We start from the raw sequence: 26,264 nt of genomic DNA on the forward strand, positions 1-26,264 counted from the left end.
TAATGTGGTGTGGCGGGAAGAAGTGATTATTTCAAGTCCTCTAATTCTCCAGCATGTCAGTTTTTCTGAAGTACAGAAGCCTGCAGAGGTTTTGCCTAGTGGTTAATCATTGGAAAGCTGGTGGAATTAAGAGTGCTAGGACCAATTTGCCACATGTATTTAGTGGGAATGGCATGACGTGTCAGCTGGGGAGCAGTTTTTGAAATAGTCTGCTTCATCCTTCAATTAATTGCTAGTTCTGCCAAACCCCTATCACCTGTGCAAAAACAAGTGTGTTGGTCCTGGAGTGCTCATAGGTTAATCTCTGCAGATGATCCACTCTGGGCACCCTGTTTCTGTTTTGGCAAAGAAATTTTGATTCCTTACTAGAAGAACAAAAACCTGAGCTTCCATAATAACTTCTAGGCACTTCTCCAGCTAAGGGAACTCCTCAGTACAAGACATCTACAGAAGCTGGCATCTCTGTTCTGCCAAGTGTGCCCCAGCTGTTTTTACAGGTTTATATCTATTTTCATTTTTTGGCACAAAACTACTGATGCACACAGACACCTATAAAGTCATTGACACGTGCCTGAATTGCTGGTCACTTTGTGTCTGTAACCAGGAACGTTGCTCTACTTCTCTTTATCCCAGCTGACTGTCATTTGCTCAACAGAAAAAGCTAAACCAGAAGAAATTTTTTTAGCCTGGATACTTCCCTGAATCTGGACTGGGACATGTTAGTATAAAAAACTAATATGATGGACAAGGCTGCAACCTCTGGAGGAAAGCTTTTGCAGGGAAAGAAGCAGCTGTGCATACCAGATTGGTTTTAAGTTGTTAATAGAATTATTCTTGCAACCATGTCTTATTCTAGCCTGTGAATCAATCATCAAAGTGGGAGTTGATTCACAGTTGCCAGGAAAATATGCAGCTGTGGGTTTGACATGACAGCAAAGAGTAAAAGATGGATGATCAGGAGCACTGGTGTCTTGCCTTGATTTTGCTGTAGATGAGGGAGGCAATGAATAAAATAGGTGGCAGTGAGTAAAGTATGTGTTCAGCTGTGCCTGTGTGCCTTAGATTGGTGTTCAGGCTGGAAAATGGGGGGGTTGAAAGCATGAAATTTGCACATGTTGTATGACTTGGTTTGGCTCTCAGTGCTGTTGGAGGTGACTTCAGAAACTGCTTTGCAAAATGAAGAATGAGTATTGTGTTCTAAGGCTGAGCTTTCCAGCCTGAACTCATTAGTTAGCAATTTGTGGAATACATAAAACTTTTAAGTAGACATTTGTTCCTTGTTGTGAGAGTTTAAACCGAATTCTGAAATTTTTTCACTTGGAAAGAGCTGCTTAAAACACTGTTTTTTCCAGGCACAAGCAATCAAGTCTTCAAACAATGAAGGCATGGCTGTGGCAGAATGATTTTGTGTTCATGCAGGCTCTGGTCCCCACTGCAGCTGGTGATGCAGTGCTAGCAGGGTGTCATATGTGCAGGCTGATATTTTTTGGATTGGTGGTTGGCTTCCCCAAGCAGACCCACAGCAAGCAGGAGTATCCACGCTCCTTGCTGATCCCTCAGCAATCCTTTTTCCAAGGCTACAAGTTCTATACAATTTGTCATAAAAGATCTTTCTTTTCCTTTTTTCCAGTTGGTATAATTTTGCCAGAACTAAGGATATCAGGCATCTTATTATACCTCAGTTAGTTCTGCATAGAGTCTGGGATCTTTTAACTATCATTTTCTCAAACTGTCTGTACTCAGCAAGGTAGCTGTGCTGGTATTTTGAGTGCTATAAGTCAAGTTAAAGTGTAATCAGAGTTTTTAGCCAGATGACCCTACACATTTTGAGTCAACTGTATTTAAATGCATACAAATTACGACTTCAGCCACTTCATGGAAAAAAAGAAAGGTGCATATCTCTGAGATCTTCATGTTTGATTGGTACATTAATGTTGTCAGATTGTTATTATTGAAGGGTTTTTTTCTGGATCAAACTACCCTTCTCAGTTTCTGCTACCAAGTTTGCTTCCACAGTTGGGAGGAAGAAGACAATTTTCCCAGCTAAAAGCCATTCTTCTATGTTACATGTATGTTGTGGAGTTTATGACAATTATGCTGGTCTTCTCTCTGAGTAAATCTAGTAAAATAGTGATTCTGACTGATTCTCTCATATCTTTGGTTGGAAAGAACAGAATTTAGATTTCAGCACTGTTAATTAGGTGATACAATAAAATTTTTTCCAGTTATCACAATGTGGTTTTCATATCTATGCTTTAAAAATGTAATGTTGATTTTAAGTATGACATATGCATGTGAGAATATACTAAAATTCAGAATTTTAGCTTCTCAAAGCAAATTTATTTGCTCTACACTTTAGGATACTATAGTTGAATCAAAATATAACACATCCATAAAATTAACACAATCTCAATGTGAGGAAAATAGCTTGAGTAGAAGTATTCATGGTAAAACAAATGAAGGCACACATGCAAGAGTGGAGTCTTGGGACTCAAGTGTGATATTTCATGGGTTTTTTAAAAGACAGCACTCAAGGTACTTGCTTCTATATGAGGCTTGTGAAAGTGTCCTCTCTACTTAGTTATTTAATTTAGGAGAATAGCTCAGGGGTGGTTCTATACTACATATAATTTGGTTTAAATGTGGACTGCAGATGAAAGAAGTTTTCTCATTGCTTCTGTTGATACTAATCTGATGATTGTGTAGCCTGGATGTTCACTGACTGGATGGACACCAAAAAGTGGAAAAAAGTATAGTTTGTTGATTCAGCAGGCTGAAGGAACGCACGCAGCAGGCATATGACTACCAGATCTGGTGGAAAGGGGATGGGACAAAAGTGTAATGGCAAAAAGTGGATATATTGCTTTTGGCAGCAGCCCACAGTTGCACTGGATTATGTGGAATGTGGTGGGGAGAAAAGCTTTCTTATACAACCTGGGCATCAAAATCCCCATAAGGCCATGGGGATTTAAGCTCTGTAAATTGTGATATACTTTCTGAACTTTGGGTAATCATTTAGCTCAGGTCATAGTAATGTAAAGACAATAAAAAAAGAGCAGAGTTGTCAACATAAGTGGTGGAAAGACTCAGGAGCTTTTGACTTAAGCTAGGAATCCAGGCTGTTAATTAACCTGGAATCTGGAAAGAAATCTGCTGACCTCATCACCAGCAGTGTAACTTTCAGCAATGTCATGGAAGTCTGAAAGCATGTGAGGTATTAAAGGCTACTGTTCTTTCAAGCAGGAATGTTTTTTCATCTGGCTTTTGTGGTGCCTATAGCTAGTTACTGGCCCCTTGCAGAATCAATGTTTGGAATTGTTCTTGTTCACATTGATTTAGTGAGTTAGCTGAAAGAAATTCCCTATAAACCTTTTCCCTAGAGAAAGCTTAGAGGGGGAAAAATAGCATTAAAAAAAAAAAAAATCAGCTTACTTCCTGTAAACTGCTTTGGGGTTTTTTGGTGGTGGGAGGGGGTTACACTATACACACAGAGATAGATAGATAGACAGACAGATAGATATACCCAGATGTATATGTGCACAAACACTTGGCAGTCTCATTCTTAATTGCAATCTTCTTATTCATGCTCATCCATTTTGGATGAGCTACCATATCCTGAAATTTATTCAGATTGTTAGGTCAGGTATGGAAAATAATTAGTCTAGAGATCTAGGTTCAATTTCAGTCTCTGAGGACAGAATTGGTTTTGCTTCTATCAAGAGATGCTTTTCTGTGATTGCTTTCAGGATAAGGACAATAGTATTATTTTTGTGAAGTTCTGCTTGAATTCTGTAACCACAATGGTTTTAAGAACCATTTTGGATTTTGTTTTCAGGGTTTAAGAAGATTTCTACTTGACTCATGAGATAATGCGACCTTTCTTATATCCAAATCTTTGAGATCAGAAGAAAGGAAAATTTCATACTCTTGATGTCAGGTAAATTATGTAATATTATTGAAGGCAGATATTAAGCAGGCTGTATTAAAATGTTTATATAAGGATAAGGGATTTGCCTGCATCCAGGGCACCTGTTCAGAAAGAATAATTAAAGTTGTGATATGAACTACAGAAAAGAATTCTGAGTTACAGAAAAGAATTCTCTTCCTAAAATGAATTGTTCTGATTTGATTGGAAGAACTAGGTTCAGGGTAGTGTGAAGTTTTATTGCAGCCTTATCTGCAGTGCTTTCTCTTTGTTCAGTTGCAAGTTAAAGGCGTGGTGGTATGCAAAATCTGAGTAGTGAAATGTGGTTTGGTGTGTTACAACAGCTAGTGATCCCATATCTCTCAGAAGAATTGGTTTTAGTCCTTTTAGCTGTATTGCTTCTATATGAACATCAGATCTTTATTCAGGTTGATTGTCTTCAATTTAGGAGCTTGGAGTGTTCTTAAAATTTATGGAAAAAGCACATTTATTAGCACCCCCTCTTGAATGATTTTATGAGGCTGGTGCTTACACTCAATGATCTTTATGGGTCCCCTCCAACTCAGCACATTCTGTGGTCCAGGAAAGACTAAATCAGTGTTTACCAGAAAAACACCACGTGACTTGAGTCCTGGTGGTTCTTGATGTAGTGTTTTGACGTTTCCTCTGACACCCTGCTACAGGGCGTTCTCCCTTGATGGAAATATAGGTCAGTCTCAGCAGCTTCAGGGTGACTCTCAGAGTCTTATTTCAAAACTTGTTTTCACCTGAATTTAAGTAGAGAGGAGGTTCTTGTTGGGCATAGCTGTGCCTGAGCTCTGTAACGTTAACTTTATTGCAGGCTATAACTTACAGCATATGAACAGGTAAGCAATGGAATGCTGACATTTTATAGCACTGCAGTGATATTCATCAGATATCAGTAATTAAACCTGAAGTTTCATGAGGGGAGTTCAGACTTTCTGATTTTGTTTTCTATCGATCTGGAATTAACTTTTGTAACCTCAAAGGAAAATAAATGTGTGTTTTCAAGTCAAAGGATACTGATGCTTACTTTCCAGAGACTCTCAATGTATTTTAATACTGAAATGTGAGTTGTTTGTACTGCATCAGTAATATTAAACAAATTTATTACAGTGGCTGTGCTGTGTAGTATTTCCTCAATACTTCAGCTCTAACCTGATTTTCAGCAAGACTTGGATTATTCCTATGTATCATTGTCAAATTTAAGTCCTGAGATGCAGTTTATTTATAACTGCAGTTTTTATTTATAACTTGTTGTTTGTAGTATCCGAGATGAAAGATTGTATTAAATTTGTAAGATGACTAAACGTGCTTCCCTTCCTGCCCCAATCTGTTGCTGGTTCAGCTTTCAGAAATGCATTGGCACTGTGTTATCGTGCTGCACATATGAGCACCAATCTGAGCTCCACTGGGATTTCCCAACTGAGCTGCTCAGTGCACAGGAGACGCTTCTACTTGTGTTCCATCTCCGTCCTTTAGCAGAGTGCTCTGGGCTCTGTGTACTGGGCTGGAAAACAAAGATTGCATACATGTTTTACTGCTGTTAATGTTTTTGAGCCCTTGTAAATTATTGCTCATGGCTTGTTCCTTTGAAAGGCTGTTGGAATAGGGAATAAAACTGGAAAAAAGTAGAGCAAATCATAGCTCAGGTAGTGTCTGACTGTTAATTTTCATGATTAGGTAAGTATCAGTGGCCATGTTTTGAGCAATCCATATTAAAAAAAGTTCCAATGTGTATCTTGTTCTCTTATTTCTCCTCTGTGGAGAATAACATGTTGGCAGCATCAGAAGGAGTAGAAATCTATCCTGTTGTACTTTAGAAATTTAGCATTTATTTATAATGCAGACTATAATTATGTCCTCATCTTCCTAGAAAATTATCTAAAATTTATTTCATATTTGCCTCAGTGATTGAGGTTTTCCTCATTGTGTCTCACTGCATATGCATTATGGTAGTGTATAACCGATTTCCTACAAGACCTCTTCCCTGCTTGTAGCTTTGTTTGGGATGTGATTTTTTTTTTTTTTTTAGTCTATGAAAAGGTATTTAAGAGCTATTCAAATAGTAAATCCTTGGTTTTCACTTTCAGAAATGATTTAGTATTCCTTTGAGCGGTGTGCAGAGATCACTTCTAACATTGTAAATATATGTCTTTCAAGATTTGCCAACATTACACACGTAGCACTCAATCTTGGGTTTCAGGAATAATTTCCAAGTAAATTGATCCATGAATGCAATTTTAAAATATTGATAAAATGCCAAGTGCTATTCTGTAATAAGATGGCTGCACAGTTGCAGAGTATTTCTAATGTCATATTTGGAATATTTGTCAAAGACCCGACAATAAAATGAGAGAGGCAGCATGAGGAGAGCACAGGTGTTGTCCTGAGTTTCTGGAGTCTCTGCATGCCTGGCTGTGGCCAGAGTGAGTAGCTTTTTTATCTCTGGTTGGACACTGAGGAGATCAGATAGGTATCAGAATAATTTCACCTTCTGATGAATTCAATTGAAGCATCTTGTAGGATCATTTGGTAGATTTCTCTGCCCTTGCAGTGGCAAAGTACATTTGTTCCCTCATTCCCTCACTGGTATGAGAGAAGAGAAGCTTCCAGCTCTGTCAGATGTGGAGAAGGATTGAGTGTGTATGGTTGTGATGTTGTAGAAAGTGCAAAATGAAAAGTTGTCTTCTTTGCCTGCAAGTTTGTGCTGAAGGAACAATTAAACTCTGAGATTTAATGGCTTAATTTCATTTGGACATAATTGCTGTACTTGTTGTCTCTTCTGGTTATTTTTGTAATGTCTCCTGTGAACTATTTGTACTCTGGGTTGAAAGAGAATGTAGGAAAGCAGTTTATTCACTGGCTCTTCAGATGCATTTGAAGTAGCTTCAGGTAGTTTTCAAGTGGTTATATTTAGTCCATTGAATAAAATTCTCTCAGGTTTTTTGTCTGAACATCTTCCCATGTAAAACCTGCAAAGCTTCTATAAAAGATTCAACTTATACCTTTACAAAGAGTCACAATAATGGACAAGCAAAACAAAACTCATACTAGCTTTTAGCCTTTCATTTAAAAAGCTTTTGTAATGGACTTAAAACTTTGGATTCTAGCTACAGGTTGTCAGGGACAACAACATGTTTTTATTTTACTGTCATTCATCTTCTTTAGCAGTGTTATAGATAAATGCTAGGATCTGTCCACCTTTCTTTGCTTTTAGTCCATTAAATTTGATTTCAAGTTGTAAAGTATTCTGGCTTCTAACACTGCCCTGTGTTCTTGGGGAGATGTGGACTAGCTGTGTAGTTGTAATGAACTGGGCCAAACTATTCTCATAGAATCATGGAACAGTATGGTTTGGGTTGGAAGGAGCATTAAAGATCATCTACTTCCAACCCCTCTGCTGTGGACACTTTCTCCTAGACTGGGTTGCTGAAAGTCCCATCCAGCCTGGCTGTGAACACTTCCCAGGGTCATTCACAACCTGGGCTACGTGTTCCAGTGTCTCATCACCCTCACAGTAAAGGATTCATTGCTATTATCTAATCTAAACTGACCCTATTTCGGTTTAAAGCCGTTCTCCCTTGTCATGTCATTACAGACTCTTGTAAGAAGTCCCTCTCCAGTTCATTTATACCCCCTTTAGGTCCTGGAAGGTGTGCTGTAAGGTCTGTCTCTCCAGAACCTTCTCTTCTGCAGGCTGAACAACCCCAGCTCTCTCTGCCTGTCTGCATAAGAGAAGTGCTCTCAGACATCTTTTTGGCTTTCCTCTGCACTTGCTTCAACAAGTGCATGTCCTTCTTATGTTGAAGGCCCCAGACCAGAATGCAGTACCCAATATTCTGAATGTATGATGCAAGATTGCAAAAAGATAAAAGTCTGTGAAGAGTAAGTGTGAGCATCTTACAAAGGTCAGAGTCTTGTCTTTTTAGTGGTGCTTTTGTAAAACAGCTTTAAAAAGCCTAGGTACGAAACTTAATTATTTTTTTCTCATATCTGATTTTGATGGGACATTAAAAATCTTTGATAATTTAAATTCTATTTCCTATGTAATTTTTCCCTTTATTTCCGTTGTGGTTTGACCCCAGCTGGCAACTCAGCCTCATGCAGCCACTTGCTCACTGCCCCCACAGTGTGCTGAGGGAGACAATTAGAAGGGTGGAAGTGAAAAAACTTATGGGTTGAGATATTCAGTTTAATCAGGAAAGCAAAAACCACACGTGTGCAAGGAATTCGTGCACCACTGCCCATGGGCAGGCAGGTGCTCAGCCATCTCCAGGAAAGCAGGGCTGTAACAGTGACTTGGAAATACAAACGTTATTACTCTGTATTATAACAATCTGGGCTATTTTTTTTTTCTGTCTCTGTTTTTATTTAAGATATATGATGTTTTTGGGGAGTTTCCGCAATCTCAATAATATATGGAGTCACATTAGCTGAGAGTTTGCATAATCTACAGTGAATGCTGTAGATTAAAGGAAGGATGATGCATTCCATGAGGAGTAGACATTCTCAGCTGCTGTTTGGAGTCTTCATTAAATTACTGGGGATGGCATGCCTTCCTAATGTTATGCACTCAATTTTAAAACAGTTTGAGGCATGATCCAACAAAAGGAACATAATGTATTAGTAGCTCATTAAAATTCAAATTGTCCTTAATTCATAGCCTGTGTGTCATACCCCTCATGGTTTTATTCTGCTTCTAATGTTGCATAACTTGGTTGAAGCTAATGCTTTATTTTAAATTCTATAGTACTCCTTTCTGGGGTAATTTGTTTTCAAATGAAAGACAAAAGAATTCTTAATTTAAATGTTTGTTAATAGAATAAAACATGAGGTTTCCTTAGAAGGCTAATGTCTAATCATGGGCATCAAGTGTTCTATTTTATTTGTCTTATGTTCTGCAGCAATATATTCCTGGGACAGAAGGAGTTACCAGTGTTTTCAAAATTCAAAACAGGAGGCTTTATTTGTATGTATTCATAGCAATTTGTACAGATATAGCTAAAAGATGTATATCTAGAAGGGCAGGTAAAAGAAATATTTAAAACCAGGTCTCATGCTTTCAACCCTTTCATTAGTCTTGCCTTCATCAATTAATCCAGAATCATTTCATACCAAACACTTTGTTAAGAGCAGCATTAAAAAATGCCTGGCCAGTCTTGTTGTGAAACCAGCCGTGTGTCCCTCCTGGCAGCCTTTCCCGTGCCGTGGGTTAGACCCAGCCAGGTGCCAGGGCAGGGTCACTCCTCACTGCCACCCCGGGAAGGGCTGACCTGGGGGTGGGAATGGACACTTTGCATTGTGGCAAGGTGGAGATTCACCTTCTGCAGGACAGAGAGGAGGAATGCCTTGCAGTGGGGAGGAGGGTCCCCACAAAACTCCTGTAAGCCTTCCTGGTAGTGCTAAAAAGCTTCCCCTCGATGACAGATCTCAAGTGTTTTGATATGTTTATACTTCAGACAGTGCAAGGGTGTATAAACATTGTAGGCCCTGGTCACTTGGCTGATGTTTATACCAGCTCATTGGTTTGAGCTCAGTAAAATAAAATCTTCTGTAAAACCATGATAAAAGGTAAGGCTGAAGATGAGAGATTTCATACTACAATAGTAGATCCTGTGGCTATCCCAGCATGATACTCCTGGTGAATGACACATTGTTACTTCTTTTCACAGAGAACTGCTAACAGGCTTCTCTCAACTTTTTAACAAATATTCTTCCAAAAAGTAGAGGAGCGATCGGTAGATTTGTATTACTATTGTAGCTGAACGTCTACAATCAGAAACTTATTTTCTGGTCTGGGGAGCAGTGCAGCAGAGGGAATAAAACATTTTGGGTTTAAAGTAGCAAAGTAGACTGAACAAATGGCAAACATGGCGATAAAATTATTTGGCTTATGATTGAATTTTTCATCTGAAATTCATAGTGTTTTTGTGAAAAGCTATGTTATTTTTCAAGGTTTACCAAAGAAGTAGCTTTTTCAGTTGGCATGCTTTGCAAGTTGTTTTTTTTTTAGCATGTGAAATAAATCAGGATAACATAGGGATATATGGGAGCTTTCCATAAAGATTTTATAATGTTCAGTTCAGTGTGATGAATAATTAAATTTGACAGAGTTGTGTAATAAGTAGGCATAATATTGAAGGCAGATAGTGCCTGATCCGACTGCTTCAATTCCCAGAAATGGTTTCACAGAAGCCTTTCCAGGTATTTCTTCATTTGTACCTGGACTTACTGATCCTCTCTGAGATGTCTGTGCATGCTGGGCTTTTGTCACCACCTCAGAGCTGAAGTGTTGGTTTGCTGTGAGAGCTGCTCTGAAAAGAGCTCTGGCTAAATGAGTTGTCCAGCTAATAAAATATTGATGTTGGGAGCCTGGTTCTGGCTGACATTCCTTGTGTCACTGTTTGGCATGGTACTGGATGCTGACACCGTGATCCTGTTGTGTTGGCAGGCTGCTCCTTAAGCACTGCTTTTGGATATCTAGGGTAGAGGATATGCACTCTGTGCTTCTCAAGCCCTTGGACAGTGCTGCTGTTAGGATGATAGCCATGAATACTTGTTAATGTATTGTAGCATTTAGATCAGGTTACATTAGAGTGAACTGACTCAACAATTTGGGATCTAATAAAAGCTTTTTTGCTGGAATGGAGCTCTGTTGAATATATTTCTTTTTCCACCTCGGTGTTTTCCTTTTGTTTGATATATCTGCATATATCAAAGATTAATAGCATCAAATCTTACATAAGCAACTGTGTCATTTTTAAATGTGCAGGAGGAGCAGATCTGTTCAGAGAACACTTGTAGTTGTGTGGTTATTTTTTAGAGCAGAATTGGAATTTTTTCAGAATTGCCATCAGTACTTTGTGTACAGTGTATTGATTTTTCTAGAAGATAATGAAAACATCATTTGTTTCAAAATAGCATTGCAGAATGTAAAAATTTGGGGTGTGGGGTGGCCATGTGGGGTTACTTGAAGTGTATGTCATAGTTTATATAAATGCCCTATATATGCTGTTAGGAGAGGTAAGCCTATGATTTTCCATGCTAATTTTGGAAAGTGAATATAATTATCTTTTAATTTGGTGAACTTTATAGCACTTTGAGCATGTATAAAATGTGCACTGTGTGCTCCTTTGTCACACTCTGCCTAAAATTGATATATCCGGGCTGTTAGTAGCGATCCCCAGGAGGCAAACCTCAGACTTGCGGCTGTCACTGAAGGCTTGACCTTTACAAATACCTGCTTTGCCTTGGTTTGCAGGTGTAAAACGAAGGTGTACGCAGACAACCTTCCCACCACGAGCGTTGTCATCGTGTTCCACAACGAGGCGTGGAGCACGCTGCTGCGCACGGTGCACAGCGTCATCAACCGCTCCCCGCGGCACATGCTCGAGGAGATCGTGCTCGTCGACGACGCCAGCGAGAGAGGTAAGGACAGCGCCCATGCTCCACCTGCTGCTCCTTGGGCTTCCAAAGCTGAAGCTGACTTGTCTCAGAATCTCTGCTGGTCAGTGACTCCGAGATGCGCACAAGTCTCTTTTCCCAGCCCGGCAGTCGAAGAAGGAATCAGGATTCTTTTGTTCTCGTTCTCAAAGTTGTTTTTTAATTTATTTTCTATAACATTCTTTCTCTGACCTGCTGAGGTCTGTCCAGCAGGTTGGTTTGAGGCACACTGGTCGTCCTTGGGGCAGCGTTATCTCTTTATACTAAAAACTATGTGTACTTTATTTACAATAATTTTCCAATACCTGTCACCTATGTTAGACAGTCTGTGTCTATCCTAAACCAATCCAAAAGTGCCACCATTACAGCAGAAGATGAAGGGCAAGAAGAAGGAGAAAGACTGGACACACCCAGATTCCTCCATCTTGCCTCCTGAACCCCCGTTCTAAAATCCCCAAAATTCTACATTCTCACCCTGTGATAAATTCACTGTCATTCTACTTAAACTTTCATGCCTTGTAATTCCTCATATAAGGTTGGTAATTTTTTTCCATGGGTCAAGATCAAAGGCACAGGGGTCTTGGGCTCTGTGCCAAGGTCTCCGAGCCCCCTGTCAGGGTCTCGAATCCTCCAGGGCCGTCAGAGGAATTTCCTGGGATCCAACATCATTGATGTGGGTTTAGTCCTCCTCAGCAAAACATGGCACCTGGGGCAGGGGAAGGCAGAGGGAGCAGTGCCCGTTTTGAAATACAGATGGATCATTCTGCACTGAAAGCTGGAGCAACTTCATCTGTCTGCTTACTTTTCTGTTGGCAGCATGGACTGTGTGTTTTGCTACAGTTTTCGTGTTTTGCATTTAGAATTTGATCACATTCATACAGCTTCAGGGTGTTTAATACTTGAATCACCTGGTGAATAATAGCAAAGGCAGCTCTGTTTGTTGCACACATTTAAATTTACTGTCACTGCCACCATTAGGCTCGGTGTTCAGAGGGATCAATTTTGATTATTCAGTTCATGGGAAGTTAAAATTCAGTTTCTGTGCTGCAAGAGGTTCCATTTCTTAACAGATAGTGCTCCAGATGAAAACTCCATGCTTCAGAATGACACTTGCCATGTGTAATAAGCGAGACTTGAAGCTGATTTTTTTAAAATATAATAATATTATTTAGATTTTAATCTCCATCATTTTTAATTGCAGTATATTAGAAATAAAAATAATATTCTATAAAATACTTAACATTTAATTTTGGTTAATGGTTCATATTTGGCTCCTTCTTTACTTGGTATTTCTTGATGGTATGGGTTATGAAGTGCGTTTGTTCCTTGTGTTGGCAAATGGAGGTGAGAGGGTAGAACAGATTTACTAAATAAAACATGTCTATATTTTTATATTGATCCACCTTTTTTTAAATTCTATTTCTATTTTGAAAGTTTTCAACTGGAACCGATGTAGTAGGATGCTAGAGAAAAAGTCAGAAGGAATTCCCACGTGTAAGACATAGAAGGGTGTTACAGCATGCTGACATCCCAGCCTGTTGCTTCTCATTCTAGTGGTGCAAAATTCATGTTTTGCTGCCCATGGTAATTCCAGCTTCAGAGTAAGATGTCTGACTGTTGTCCAGGTGACAAGATCTGCCCAGGATCTGCGTGTCTGAAGAGAGGAGCTGGGTTTGCCCCAAGCAGCCCCATGATACACAGGTTACAGTGCAACGGGAGGTTTTAGGATAGCTAGGAACTTCCCGTGGTTAAGGGGAGCTTTTGGAGCTGAAGAGCATTAGAAGTGGATTTTTGCTCTGCCACTGGGGTGGTGGCAAACACCCTGAGCTGCCCCTCCAGGCTACGTGTGTGTGTGTGGTGCCTGGCTGGTTGGCTGGGTCGGCGTGGGGCACGGACAGATCCCGTCAGCCTGCTGAGCCCGCACCGCTCTGCTTTCCTGAGGAAGCACAGCACACACACTCGGGTTGTGTTTGCACTGTCTCTGCTCCTTTCCTCTCTTGGGCACCCTCACTTGCTTTTGCTTTTCCTTTTTTGCCCAACTCTAAGTGCTTCAGCTAATCCCAGTGCAATTTGGAAGAAAGAACAGAAGCATTAAATACAATTACGTTCTGGCAGCGGAGGAGAAATGCCTATGCAAAGTGCCACAGAAACGTGTTCCAGATTAAATGAGAGGCATGATCAAATTTTGCTTTTACAAAGGCACAACATCACATTTTTGCTTCTTGTACTTGTGGGTAATTTGTAATTATGCTTTTTGATTTGTTGTAGTCTTTAACCTTTATGTAAAAATTCTGCATTTTGTTTATCAAATATCAAAACAGTTCTTAGCACTAATTCAAATCGGTGCTAATTATTATTTGTGACAGGTCATCTTTCAGTGTGACCTAGAAATAAAGAGCAAGCTAATATTAGAATATGTAGACATCATATTACTTATGTTTTGCCTCTTCAATTTCTGTTTTAGAAAAAAATCAATTTCAATGTAGCAAAAAGATGCCCTCACTATGAATCATAGAATTTTAGTCCACTTAAAAAAGCATGTGGCTTTCTTTAGATAAATTTTCTCTTTCTGGGTCTGGTAATAAAAACAGATTAACTTAATTCCAAGCTGAAAGAGCATTTCATACTTTCTTTGGTGCTGTTACCGAACCTGTTCCAGCATTTCTTTTTGAAGCCTATGATCTTCATTTCAGATCACTTAGGCATCTTCTGTTTGTTGTTATTTTCAACAATTACTGAGAGGGGTTATTTTTGTTCTGTTTTCCAAGAACTTGTTATGGTTCCATCAAGCATGCTTTTACATTAAACAAAACAGAAGGGTACGATGCCTGAAGATGTGAAGGGTTTGTGTTTGCTACTTAAGCATTCTGTTTGTGTTGAATTAAAACAGCGTACTTTTCCAGAGAAATACAATGTTCAGCCTGAGTATTGTATATTGAATTCTAACATCAGAGTCATTTTAATTGGAATAAAGTAAGCATTCAGTCTGCCTGAAGCACACTTTGTACCTGCTAGTGTCATGCTCTTAGAAAAATGAATTTGCATAATAGCATGCATTTATTTACACCCAAAAGAAAAGCGTTGGAGAAACAAGACGTATCTGTAAAATTGTTCTCTAGTTACTGATCAGCGCTGCAACTTTAGTTTTGAAGTATTGATCTTTGGTAACTAGTTTGAAACAGTTAACAGGAGAAATCACAATTAGCTGGTACCTCAGACTGGGTCAGCAGCCAGTAGCCAAGTGTGGCAGGCAGATTGCATCGGGATAAACCACATGCACAGAACTTAGCTACAGAGATGCAGGTCGAAGCAATGTGACTGCAACTAAATCCTGCCAACAATGCTTACAAAAATATTCATACTTCTTAAGAAAACATGTTTGCATGCTTACAAAAATGATAAACCTTTGTTTTATTGTAGTTTAATAAAAAAAAGGGTTGAAACCTAATTTTTCATTTATATTCATATCAGTGTGACTTGGTAATAGAATTGGCAAGGTATTTTTCAACTAATGCACTTAGTTGACTTGAACTGAATATATTTGCTCTTTTGTCTTCCTTGTTTCTGCTATTTCCACAGAAGATGCTCAGTCCTAGGTAAAACTATGCACCCTTTTGACAGAGAAAAGGCTTGAAAAGAATATCCACCAGAAAGAGTTATCATTATACCTATGAAACGACATGAATTCTTAATGTTCCAAGTTAGAAGTATTGTGGAGATGTTTGGTTTTTTAAAATATTAGTAAACCTCACTCTGTTGTGAATTATATGAAGCAAGGCTAAAAAGTTAGTCAGCCCTAATCCTGAGTCGTTTATAAGCAGCTGACTCTGTAATGCATAAAACCTCTCATCTCAGTGTTCAATGCAGAATTTAGTATGACCAATGGGTTTGAATAAAAAGTCATCTTCATGGCTTTATCCTGATGTTTCTTGTAGACCACAGTGTATTGCATTCATTAAAAGATTATGTAAAGATTTGGGGCTTTTTTCTCTAAGGGAAAAAATTAAGTCTTCCTTATAAAAAACTATGACTAGTTTCTGGATGCATGACTAATCAAAAAAGCTAGTTTCCTGCTACTTGAACAAAGGGAGCAATTTGTAAGGGTTATGTATTGCTCTTAGAGAGGGTGTTCTGGAGGGAAAATAGCTGCTTAGATTTGAACATTTTACCCTAACTGCTGGTAGCAGAGGAACTTCAGAAATCTTGATGCCTGAATTATTTACTATGCTTTTATAGGTATGAGAGATCAAGCTTTATCTTTTCCACATATTTTCCTGGTGCTCTAGTGATATTTTAAGGACACAGTTACTGGAGGTCTGTCACGAAATTTTGTTTCTGGGAATAGTCCCTTCTGCAGTTTTGAACAAGGTGATAGTTCATAAGAATGTTCTTATGGACAGGGTTAAACATGAGAGAAGGACTATTCTTAACCTTTTTCCCTCTGTAGTGAAAACACTGAACACATCTATGATTCTTTCTTAGAGAAAGAGAAGTTTAAAGTACTTGATAGATTGAAATTTTAAATACTTTACCAATAAAATGTAGGTAGGACTCAAGATTCTCATATGCAATGCATTGATCATGACTTGCTGTATGTGAGTTTGTGTTTTATGCAAGTTCTTGACTGGCTGCTATTGTATTATTGCAATCTTTCTCTCTTCCCTCTGCCAGAATTTTACCATTCTGTTAATATAACTACATTCAAGAAGCAATGTCACAGGCCATATTAATTCATTTAAGTTTAAAGTGGATGGAACTACTTTAAAAGCTTATCAGTATTACACCTGAGATGTGCAGAGAAACATATTGATTTGTGTGACTTGCTCATCAGATGGTGAGCATAGAGAGAAATGCTGCACATTCTCTCTGTGTACATCATGTGTACATTAAAGCTATAAATATTGCCATTATACTAGTTCTTTTAAATTAGTGGCTTTGGAAAGCTACACTGTAAAGAGATGAGACTATATTTGCTACAGACTCCGTCGTGTGCTCCACCCCAAAAGCCTTGCAAAATGTTCTGACATGTACACTTGGTTGGTACTAAGAAACATGTATTAATTTGAGTCTCCCTTCATATGCAAAATCAGAATTAAGTTGCTTTGAGTTTCTCTGGAGACAAATATTTAGATGTATCAAACTCTTATATACTTTTAGCACAGTTTAGCTTTCAAGACACGTCAGAACTTATTTCTGTGGGTTTTAGTGGCAGTCCAACAATGCACAGAAAAACATGAGAAGGCAATTAGAGCTCATTCATCTGGAGAAGTGGTAAGGAATGGTAATCACCTTCAAGTCAACCCTCCCTCTTGAGGTTTACAATAGAGTCACTAAGAGTTCATGCTGAGCTTCCCCCCCCATCCCTCCAGTGTCACACTTATTTTTGTATGAGGTACTTTCTACCTTATGTGAAATCCTACTACAGGCCATGCACTGTTGTGGTACAATTTTCGACTCCCATGTGCTTTGAGTGTACAATCTAATATTGCATAGCTGTGCAATAAGACTATTTTGCCCTTTTTACACATTTTGAAACGGCGAGTCATTGCAGAAGTCTGTTTCTGTGACTGTCCATTGCATTCTCCCTCACTTCTTTGTTCTTCCCTTGCATCAATCATCACAACCCAATAGCTCTTAGGAGTGCAAGTAATTTTGAGTCTCTGGGTGTATGGTAACTGACTGCTGCATTTTAATAACTTGTTCTTCATAATTCATGCTACAGATTCTCATTTATGTATAGCTTATTATCTTTCTCTTTTTTTAGCTGTTATGGTGATAATCTAATATAAAAAATATTAGCCAGAAAACCCAAGAGAAAGCACAATTGAAAAATCAGTTGGATTGTGTTTTAAACTTCTCACAAAAATATTATATCTAAGTTGCATTACTGTAGGTGGCAATTCATTATATTCAGCTAGTCAAACCATTTCTGTATTTCCTTGGTAGAGAAATCCAAGACCGCTTATGCATCTTTTTGAAAATAAGTGTTACATCTTCTCTGCCATAAAAACTTGTGAATCCCATCTTGGTTTTGTGTAAGTGTTCAACCCTCTCTTCCTTTTTGGGTTTTCCATAATGAAGAAATAAAAGAGGAGGAAGAACTTTCTATACTCTCTATTGAAACATTTGGGAGATGTGGAAAGGAGTACTGTGAAGTGTAGAGGAAACTAGCTGAGGAAGTAGAGAAAGGATAGACAAGAACAGGGAAAATGTATCTTGATTCAAGTCACACTATTAAAAAAAAAAAGAAGCTGAACTACATAGCTAACAGTTTTGATCATTCTTTGCAGACTTCTTGAAAAGACCGCTGGAGAGTTATGTGAAAAAATTAAAAGTACCTGTTCATGTGATTCGAATGGAACAGCGTTCTGGATTGATTAGAGCAAGATTAAAGGGAGCTGCTGCTTCTAAAGGCCAGGTCATCACCTTCTTAGATGCTCATTGTGAATGTACAGTAGGCTGGCTTGAACCTCTGCTGGCAAGGATCAAAGCTGACAGGTAATTTTCCATCTATTCACCCATCTTCGGTTTTTTACTTATTAAGAAATTTCCCAAGTGTTACAAAATAGCCTACAAGCAAATATCTGCTTTCTGAAGAGCTGAAGAAATTGTCATTGGTGCAAGGATAAAAGGCTAATTCAGTTAAACTTTAAAAACTAAAACTCTGTTTCAAGTGAAGTCTATATTGGGATGCATGGAATAATGTGTTAAATAGCAGGAGCAATGAATGAAATTGAGGAATTAGGGGAAATTGAGGTCTTCAGTCTGCAGCTTGGCCTATTCCTTCATGAATTTGGGTAGATATTCTTGAGAAAGGAATCAAGCCCTGATTTCATGTGGCACTAACATTGTGAACAAGAACTGTTTTCAGGCTCTCGTGATTTCTTTATTACATAATGGTTTTGTTTGTGGAAATCTGGGCTGTGTCTTGGTCTTCTGGGGTGTATATTCTAAAGTTAGAATAATGACTGGAATCATGCTGATCTACACTTACATACACACTGGAAATTGTATTGGGGATGAGGGTGAGAGAATTGTCTGCTTTATAAAATATCCCTGCATCTGAAGAGTAGCTGTAGTTGTGCACTAGTCTGTTAGTAGTCTAAATATCAAATAGACTAAAACATAGTGCTAAAGATCCCTAGTTTTTTATTATTATAGATAAAAATCACACTTAAAATTTGATGTTACGAAATATAGCGTTACATGATGGGTAAGCTACAAATAATGAAGAATCTTTGTTCAGCACTGTGCAAAGACAAAGTAAGCTTTGTTATCACTAATCAGGTTTTGTGAGACTACAATACATACATTGTTACAATTTGTGCAAATATCTTGACTTAATTCCTTTGAATTCAGTTGCAAGTAGCCTCAATCTTTACAGAGCTTCCCATGAGAAGCAGCCTGCTTTGAGCATGGTTACTTAAGTGTCTTTAAGATGATTAGAATTGGTTTCTGTGAATATGTGTGTTAATAATGTCAGGACAGCAGACAACAAGGCCACTTTCTGTAAACTGTGATGCAGTAGTTGTACATTGCTAACAATTATTATCATCTCTAACTCCTAAGGATGTATAAAAATACTTACCCAAAGTTAATATCCAAGTTTTAATTTCAAAACACACAAGTTACTTTTACCACTCAACTAGAAACGAGAACCTCTTGTTTTCTATCTATGTAGCAATAAGAAAGTTGGGATCATTATTTCTGTCTGCAGAGGGATGAATATTTATTATTGGTAATAATGAAAATATTATTTTAAAAAAGATCTGGCATTGCCAAAATTGTATCAGATTTATAATTAGCAAGACAGAATTTTAGTATGTTTCCTGTTAATTTATTGAATAATATTGTTAAGAGATGGTATTATAAAAATTCCAACTGAATGTGTAAAAACAATAATTTAAAAAAAAAAAATCTTCTTTACCCTTTTGACTAATATATTTTGTTAGTTTAAAATTTAATAATTTTTCTTCTTTCCTTTTCCTAGGAGGACAGTAGTGTGTCCCATCATTGATGTAATCAGTGATGACACCTTCGAATATATGGCAGGTTCTGACATGACCTATGGCGGATTCAACTGGAAGTTGAATTTTCGTTGGTACCCTGTTCCTCAGAGAGAGATGGATCGACGGAAAGGAGACCGAACCCTCCCTGTCAGGTAACGAGAAATTATTTGTCTGATATCTGCTTTTTATGATAAACTCAAAAGTAAATACTTAGGGTTGTTAAGTGCTTAGTCGAACATTGTAGCATCTTTTTTGTCTGATTGAAGGAACAACATAACAGTTCTTGCATGGATTGGTTGTCAGTTACTTTTGGTAGAAGTAAAGGAATCAATCACTCTGTCACTTTGAAAATATTTTTCAGTTCTGTGTTAATTGCTGGAGAATTACTAGTTTTCAGATAACACTTATAACGATGCACAAGATTTTAACAAAGGTTTTTTCATTTTTTTAATTGAACCTTGTTTTTATCTTTTATTCTAACAAAGTAAACTGTATTTTGTAAAAATGCCTTGATTTTTGGTATATGCGTGTGTATATATATATAGATATATATATATATATATATTTGTGCATGTGCATTTATATGCAAACTTAGGTCTTAAAAGGTGGGATGGGAGGTGAATTTATACATGGATGTCATGTAGGTTTATGAGAAAGGTAATGAGGAAGATAGCTTGTGTGTAATGTGTACCTTTTAACAATTGCAAACTTACATTTTCTGTCCATACTTTTCTGAAAGCTGGGCATTATTTGCTTACAGTAAAGCTCAGGATCCAGTCTTTGCTGGGTTTTGTTTGTCTTTAAAAAATTAAGAAGTCTTCTCAGGATATTGCTCTCTTCCCTCTGTTTCCTTTTAGCAGGTGTAAAGACACATAAGTTTTTAGTTAGCTTGTGACCTAGCTTGTATTTAATGTGTCTTTCAGAAAAAGCCCTAAACATTTCAGGAAAATAGCTAGAGATATAAAATAATTTATGCTAAAAGTGTAAATAATTGAACTATAAAGTTATGTCATTGGCCTAATGTGTAATTTACTTATTGTATATTTGTTGTCTAAAAATGTTGAAATTTGGGAGATGTTTCTAAGGCTTTAGAAACTACTAGCAGAGTTTTATTTTTTTGTACCAATAAGGAATCCATAAGGAAAATCTGGATGCAGCCTTGACTGTACAATTTTCTTGTGTGAAGCAATAAAAGTGAAAGTAAGCAGGCTGCTTAATGGCCTCCCAAAACTGTTTCAAGAACAGTAGCCTGAAGTATAATTTTCCTGTGTGAAACTGGTTTCTTTTTTATGAGTTCCCAGCATTGGAGACAGATGTCTTTCTCAGGAATGGCAGCAGCTTTCTAGAGACTGTTTCTCTATCCAGACACCAGTTTGTGGTGAGAAGATAATGAGAGCTGCCGCTACCCAATTCCTTCTCTGGAAAAATTTGAGCTAGCAAATACACCAACAGTAACAGAGTTTGAAAGGAAACTTACTGAGAAGGAATATGCTAGGAACTTGGGAAATAAACAGCTATTTTTCCAGTGTAAGTGTGTAATGTATCTAAGTATGTTTTTACAGTGACCAATGTGATTTTTCTTTTCTCCCCCCAGGACACCTACAATGGCAGGAGGCCTTTTTTCAATAGACAGAGATTACTTTCAGGAAATTGGAACATACGATGCTGGAATGGATATTTGGGGTGGAGAAAACTTAGAAATTTCCTTCAGGGTAGGTAAAACTCTGCAGGACTTTATTAGTCATTAATTTATTAATCAGGACAGTGCATCTGGAGTTCTGTAAAACACAGGTCTGCCACCTGCACCAGTGTCCTCTTCTGTTGCAGCTGGCACTTCCCTTCCCTGTTAAGTTCCTCCAGCAGAGATACACAGAGACTGTATCTGTCAGTAAAAAAGTGCATGATGAATTGTTGGTATAGCTTTGTGATTGAAAGATTAGGATGGTTATTCTGAAGAATGAGTGTTTGTGTGTTGAAAGGAGTTCAGGTAGAAAAGCTGTTGTGGGAGCATCAGTTAAGGGTGCTGTTGTCAGTGCATCGTTTAATGTGCCAGTGACATGTGAGCACCTCTGTTACAAACCCTCTCTTCTTGCTCTTTACTAACTTCATGGGTTCATTTGCTTGTGGACCTAACCAGTGGTATTCTCATTTTTATCCTACCAAATGACACCATTTCCTTTAATTTTATTTGGCAGCAGAAAGTACATAGGTAGGGATTCTTCTGAAGTACTTCAGCTTTCTGAATCTGTTATTTTTCTGTTATTTTTCTGTTATTAATTTGTTATTTTTCAAGACCCAAGATAAAACTGAAAGTATTTTCAGAGACTTGGGAAGTGTGTGGGTTCTTTTACATGGAGATTCTGTTTTATAATGGACTATTTTAGACACCTGTTAGTTCCTGTGATTCATGTGAGTCTTTTCCTTCCTTTGTGGTCAGCTTGCCCTGTTCTTTAAAGTAATCTCTGGCTGATGCAGTATTGCTCCAGAGGCTGGAGTACTTTCATATGCTGCCTTGCTTGGGCTTGTGAGCATCTTTAGTTCTTGAGCAGGAAAAAACATGCAGTTCTCTTACATGCAGTATGCATTTGTTCTAGACCTCAGCTAATGTTGTTTCCCCACCTTGAACAGAAGCAAGTGATTCATGTTTTGGAACTTTTTTTAACAACTTGTAACTATGCAATAATTGTTCTATCGCTTCCAGATCTGGCAGTGTGGTGGCACTTTGGAAATTGTAACTTGTTCACATGTTGGGCACGTGTTCAGGAAAGCAACACCGTACACTTTCCCAGGAGGTACAGGGCAGATAATCAACAAAAATAACAGGCGGCTCGCAGAAGTCTGGATGGATGAATTCAAAAACTTTTTCTACATTATTTCCCCAGGTGAGCAGGTCTTTGGTTATGAGAAATACTTATTAAGAATTAAAATATTGCTACTACTGGGAAATAACGTGAGTATATAAGAATGTTATTGCTTTGAAGTTTGTTAAGACAGAACTCACTTAAGGTGTACAAAAAGTAAGGTCTTAATTGAAAAATAATTTTTTTAGCCAGAGACATGCCCTGAAGGGGTTTTTGTTTGTTTGCTTTTTAACATAAACATGATTTATGAATGAGCTTCCTGTGCAGTAGAACTGAAGCTCAGTGGAACATCAAAGAGCTCAGTTGTAGTGCTGAAAATTAGCCATCCAAACTCATATTGCAATGTGCTGAATTTTGGGCTCTGGCTCCCATGTTGTAGGCATTCCATGTTGAACACATCACAAGTGATTTAAGTGAAACACAGAAGGAGGAGTATCAAAAATGAGTATCTTCTGTCTTGATAGAATTTATTTCACTATCTAGAGTGTAGGGGCAAGTTGCCAATATAATTGACTATGATATTTATTATTGTTTCTTTATGGGGCTGTTAGCAAAACAAGAGGACATAAAATATGTGGGAAAATTTCCCGTGAATTGCAAAAAATTCAAGAGAAGAAATGAAGCCTGGGAAATACTGAATTATTACTTTCAACTACAGGTTATTTTTGTTGTTATATAAAAAGACAAACTTCAGGTAGCAACAGCCAACCTTTCTAACTACTTGGGACATTAGACTTTACACTAAGTGGTAGTTTTATATGCCACATCTGCTTTTCCAAAGAAATTTGTTTAAAACTAGTATTTCCTTATGACCTGCTTATTAAACCTACATTACTATTGATATTTAAAAGCTGTAATACCCTGTAGTATATCTGAACAGTGTCACATTTTAGATTGTGTTTTACAGACACTTGTAAAAGCAACTGACAGTGCAGCTTCATGGTGGTTTTATCTTAGAAGAATCCTTTACTCAAATGACACTGTGTAATACTTTTAATTTTAAAAAAAGTCTTGATGTTATTCAAAGCTTTTTAGGTGAAATCAGAAGCTAACAGCTTATTGTTAATGCCCTGTGGTGTAATTAATACAGCATTGTGAATTCAAACATGAACATGGAGAAATATTCAGAAAAGTTGTATATAAATAGGTGCAGTCTTTTTTGGTAATGATAGCTCTTATGCATCCATGTCAAACTAGATTTTAATAGGTACAAAGTTACCGGAAGACCTAATTATAAAAAAATAATCAAGTTCCTTTAAAAATGTAAGTTACTGATAAGCTGTGATGAGGCTCTGTTACTTTATATATCACTCTATATGCCTTTCATTTTGTGAGTGTAACACATAAGTGTAAGCTACAAAAGGAGTTACACTCTTTGAATTTTGTAGGATGAGGTTTTTTTGAGATGACTTTTATAGCATTGCAGTACTGTAGAATATGCATGCATTCCCCAAAGACAGTAAAACTCTGAAATGGTGAAAGTAAGTTAAGCAGTTATCTGTAACTGCACTGTATATTTTCTTTCCTTTCAAAAGATGCATGTCTGCATAATTTGTATGCTGATGGCCTGAGTGATTGTTGGATAGGGATGTGCTCTGGCCAAGCTGCTCTTGGAGCATCTGCACCTACTGCCTGTCCCACGCTCCCCTTTGTGTCCCCGTGGCCGTATTGACCACGCGCTGAATTCCAATGCCAGAGTTTTCAAGTGTCTCGAGAACAGGATAATACTGTATCTGAATAAGCTGGGTTATTCTGAAGTTATTTGTTACTTGGGGCTGTGAGGAGAATGCCCAGTACTGGGGGTCCTTCTTTTAGCTCTGATGAAAACATGGTGTTCCGAGAATGAACACACAAATGTACTCAGAGCCACTCATGCCTCTCACCCTCCCAAATCCACAGAAGTTGTGAGAGCCAGTAGATATCAACTAACAAGGATTACCATTTTGGGAAGTTCACAAACAGCTTATTCTTGTACTTCTGGAATCTCCAGTTTTAGCTGAGTGTTGCAGACTGATTTTGCCCATTGACAGAAAATAGCATCAGTACAGGTTTCAGTAAGTCCCTTGTGGGTATTAGTTGTTTAGGAGCTCAGTGAATCTCTGCTAGCTTGGCTCACTCAGCTTTTCCAGATATCCTTCTAATATAAAAATTTGAATGTATAGTTCTTACAGAGTGCTGGTGTAGCAATCTTCAGGCAGAGCACAGTGTGCAGCCTGTGAAACTGTTTGCTAGTACAAATGGGTACTTTCAGTATTACTGTGACAGTGTCACAAGCCCTTGCAAGGAGCAAGGTGGGGATTCTTAGGCTGATGCTGGTTTGCAAGCCTTTGGTGCAGGTGAATGAGGAAAAGAAGCAATCCTCTGTGCGCTTAGGGTTTTTCTCACTAGTTGGTATGGATGCAAAAAAATTGGATTTTGGAGGAGATAATATACTGACAAGCATCACTGAGCCTAGCTAACAAGACACACTTGTTTCCTCCTTTATATTTTCTTTCCTCTTCCCCTAAGATAGTGAATCACAGAGGGATTCATTCAGGAAATCAAATGGAAGATTCTCAGGTAGCTTTCCCACTTCATGTAATCTGTGTTGTCTGGGAAAAAAAGTCTTGCTGCTTGAATGATAGGAACTCAAGAGACTTTTTACTATTGATGCCATGTAGTAAAATGGAAAGCTGCCCTCTTGAAAAGTAAGCCTGAAATCCTTTCCTTCTTTTGTTAGTATAACCCTATAGAAACTGCTACTTGTCTGTACTAAGCTTGTGTGAATTTTAAAGCCACCTGTCTGCTCAGGAGTGGTTAGGTACAGATGGAGGTTGGGCAGGAACTTGTTGCAGCTGCTGCTTGGCCAGAATCGAGCCTGTCTGTCTGCAGGCAGCATCCCTTTTCCCCAGCAGTGCAGGCACCGGCTGCAGGCCTGTCTCATGAGCTGTCCTTGAGTCCTGTGTTACACCAGGGCCCTGCTTCCCAGACCATTTTCTCTTCAGCTCTCAGGAAACAAATCCAGCATGTGAATAATCTGTTTCCTGGCTCCAGTCCTTCCTTCTGTGGACTCGGCCACTTCTTTATTTCTAGTGCTGGTCATTCATCACTCTCTCCAGGGTAAAAGACTGTATTGTCCAGGATGAGGAGGCTTCACAAGATGTTGATGTCTGTCTCACAGCTTGCTGTGAGGGGACTGCCTTGCTTTTCATGGCAGGTGTGCTGGTAGGGAAGGTAATAGGGCATCATCTCCCCTCTCCTGCTGATCCTTCATCTGCATCAGCTGCTCCTAGGACTTTCTGCATTTGCCAGGAATGTTTCTCCTGTGGGCTGACTCCCCCAGGTTAAGTTAGAATCTGTCAGCACAGGAGCTACAGCAGCAATCTGAAGGTGAGCAAGGGAGAGCTGCCCCTTTGGCAGCAGCAGCTGCCAGCATTAGGCTGGTCAGCTTTGTCCCAGAGGGTGTATTCTCAGATATATTTTGGGATGTAGCCAGGAGGTGTGTTGTCCTGGGACTATGGAATTGCCTAGGCAGGAGTCCCCCAGGCAGAGACAGGGTGCATCACCCTGCACGCTGGGTCTGTCGGCCTCATCCCCCATCACTGCCTGCCCTGGTCTCCAGGCAGGCACAGCAGGTCAGGGTGCAGCGTGCGCAGACTGGAAATGGAAAATGTTATTTATGGTTGATAGGGAGGACAGAGGAGGGACTGAGTCCACATCTTGCAGTGCAGCTAAGCCTGTATTCAAAGTACATACTAAATGTTTCCATGTGGTTTTGTCTTCAGATATTAGAGCTACTAGTCCCTATTAGCATTAATTGAGAATGCAAAGAATGTAACTATTCAAATTGGTTTTCAATTATTATTGCTTATAGAGTTTCATAATACTAAATAAAAACAAGTTATATTATTTTTATCAGAAGGCTAGATTTAGATGAAGTAGTTTTCATACTCTGCTTTTGCAAATGACTGAGCAATTTATAATCATGATGATAACAACATGCTATTTTTTTTCAAAGGAGTT

At 38.4% G+C, this 26,264-nt stretch overlaps 1 protein-coding gene across 2 annotated transcripts in view; it reads left to right on the forward strand.

Moving 5' to 3' along the window:
• The window catches only part of GALNT1 (polypeptide N-acetylgalactosaminyltransferase 1), an 87,018-nt gene that overhangs the window by 51,641 nt on the left and 9,113 nt on the right, over positions 1 to 26,264 (forward strand). For both annotated transcript variants that reach the window (XM_084207714.1, XM_084207715.1), the window contains exons 5-9: positions 11,211 to 11,377; positions 17,683 to 17,890; positions 19,383 to 19,553; positions 20,996 to 21,113; positions 22,103 to 22,283. In XM_084207714.1, the coding sequence (XP_084063840.1) occupies positions 11,211 to 11,377; positions 17,683 to 17,890; positions 19,383 to 19,553; positions 20,996 to 21,113; positions 22,103 to 22,283 (845 nt within the window). The remainder of the gene's footprint in view (positions 1 to 11,210; positions 11,378 to 17,682; positions 17,891 to 19,382; positions 19,554 to 20,995; positions 21,114 to 22,102; positions 22,284 to 26,264) is intronic.

The sequence above is a fragment of the Fringilla coelebs genome (assembly GCF_963513975.1).
Source record: "Fringilla coelebs genome assembly, chromosome: 1".
NCBI classification, from domain to species: Eukaryota; Metazoa; Chordata; class Aves; order Passeriformes; family Fringillidae; genus Fringilla; species Fringilla coelebs.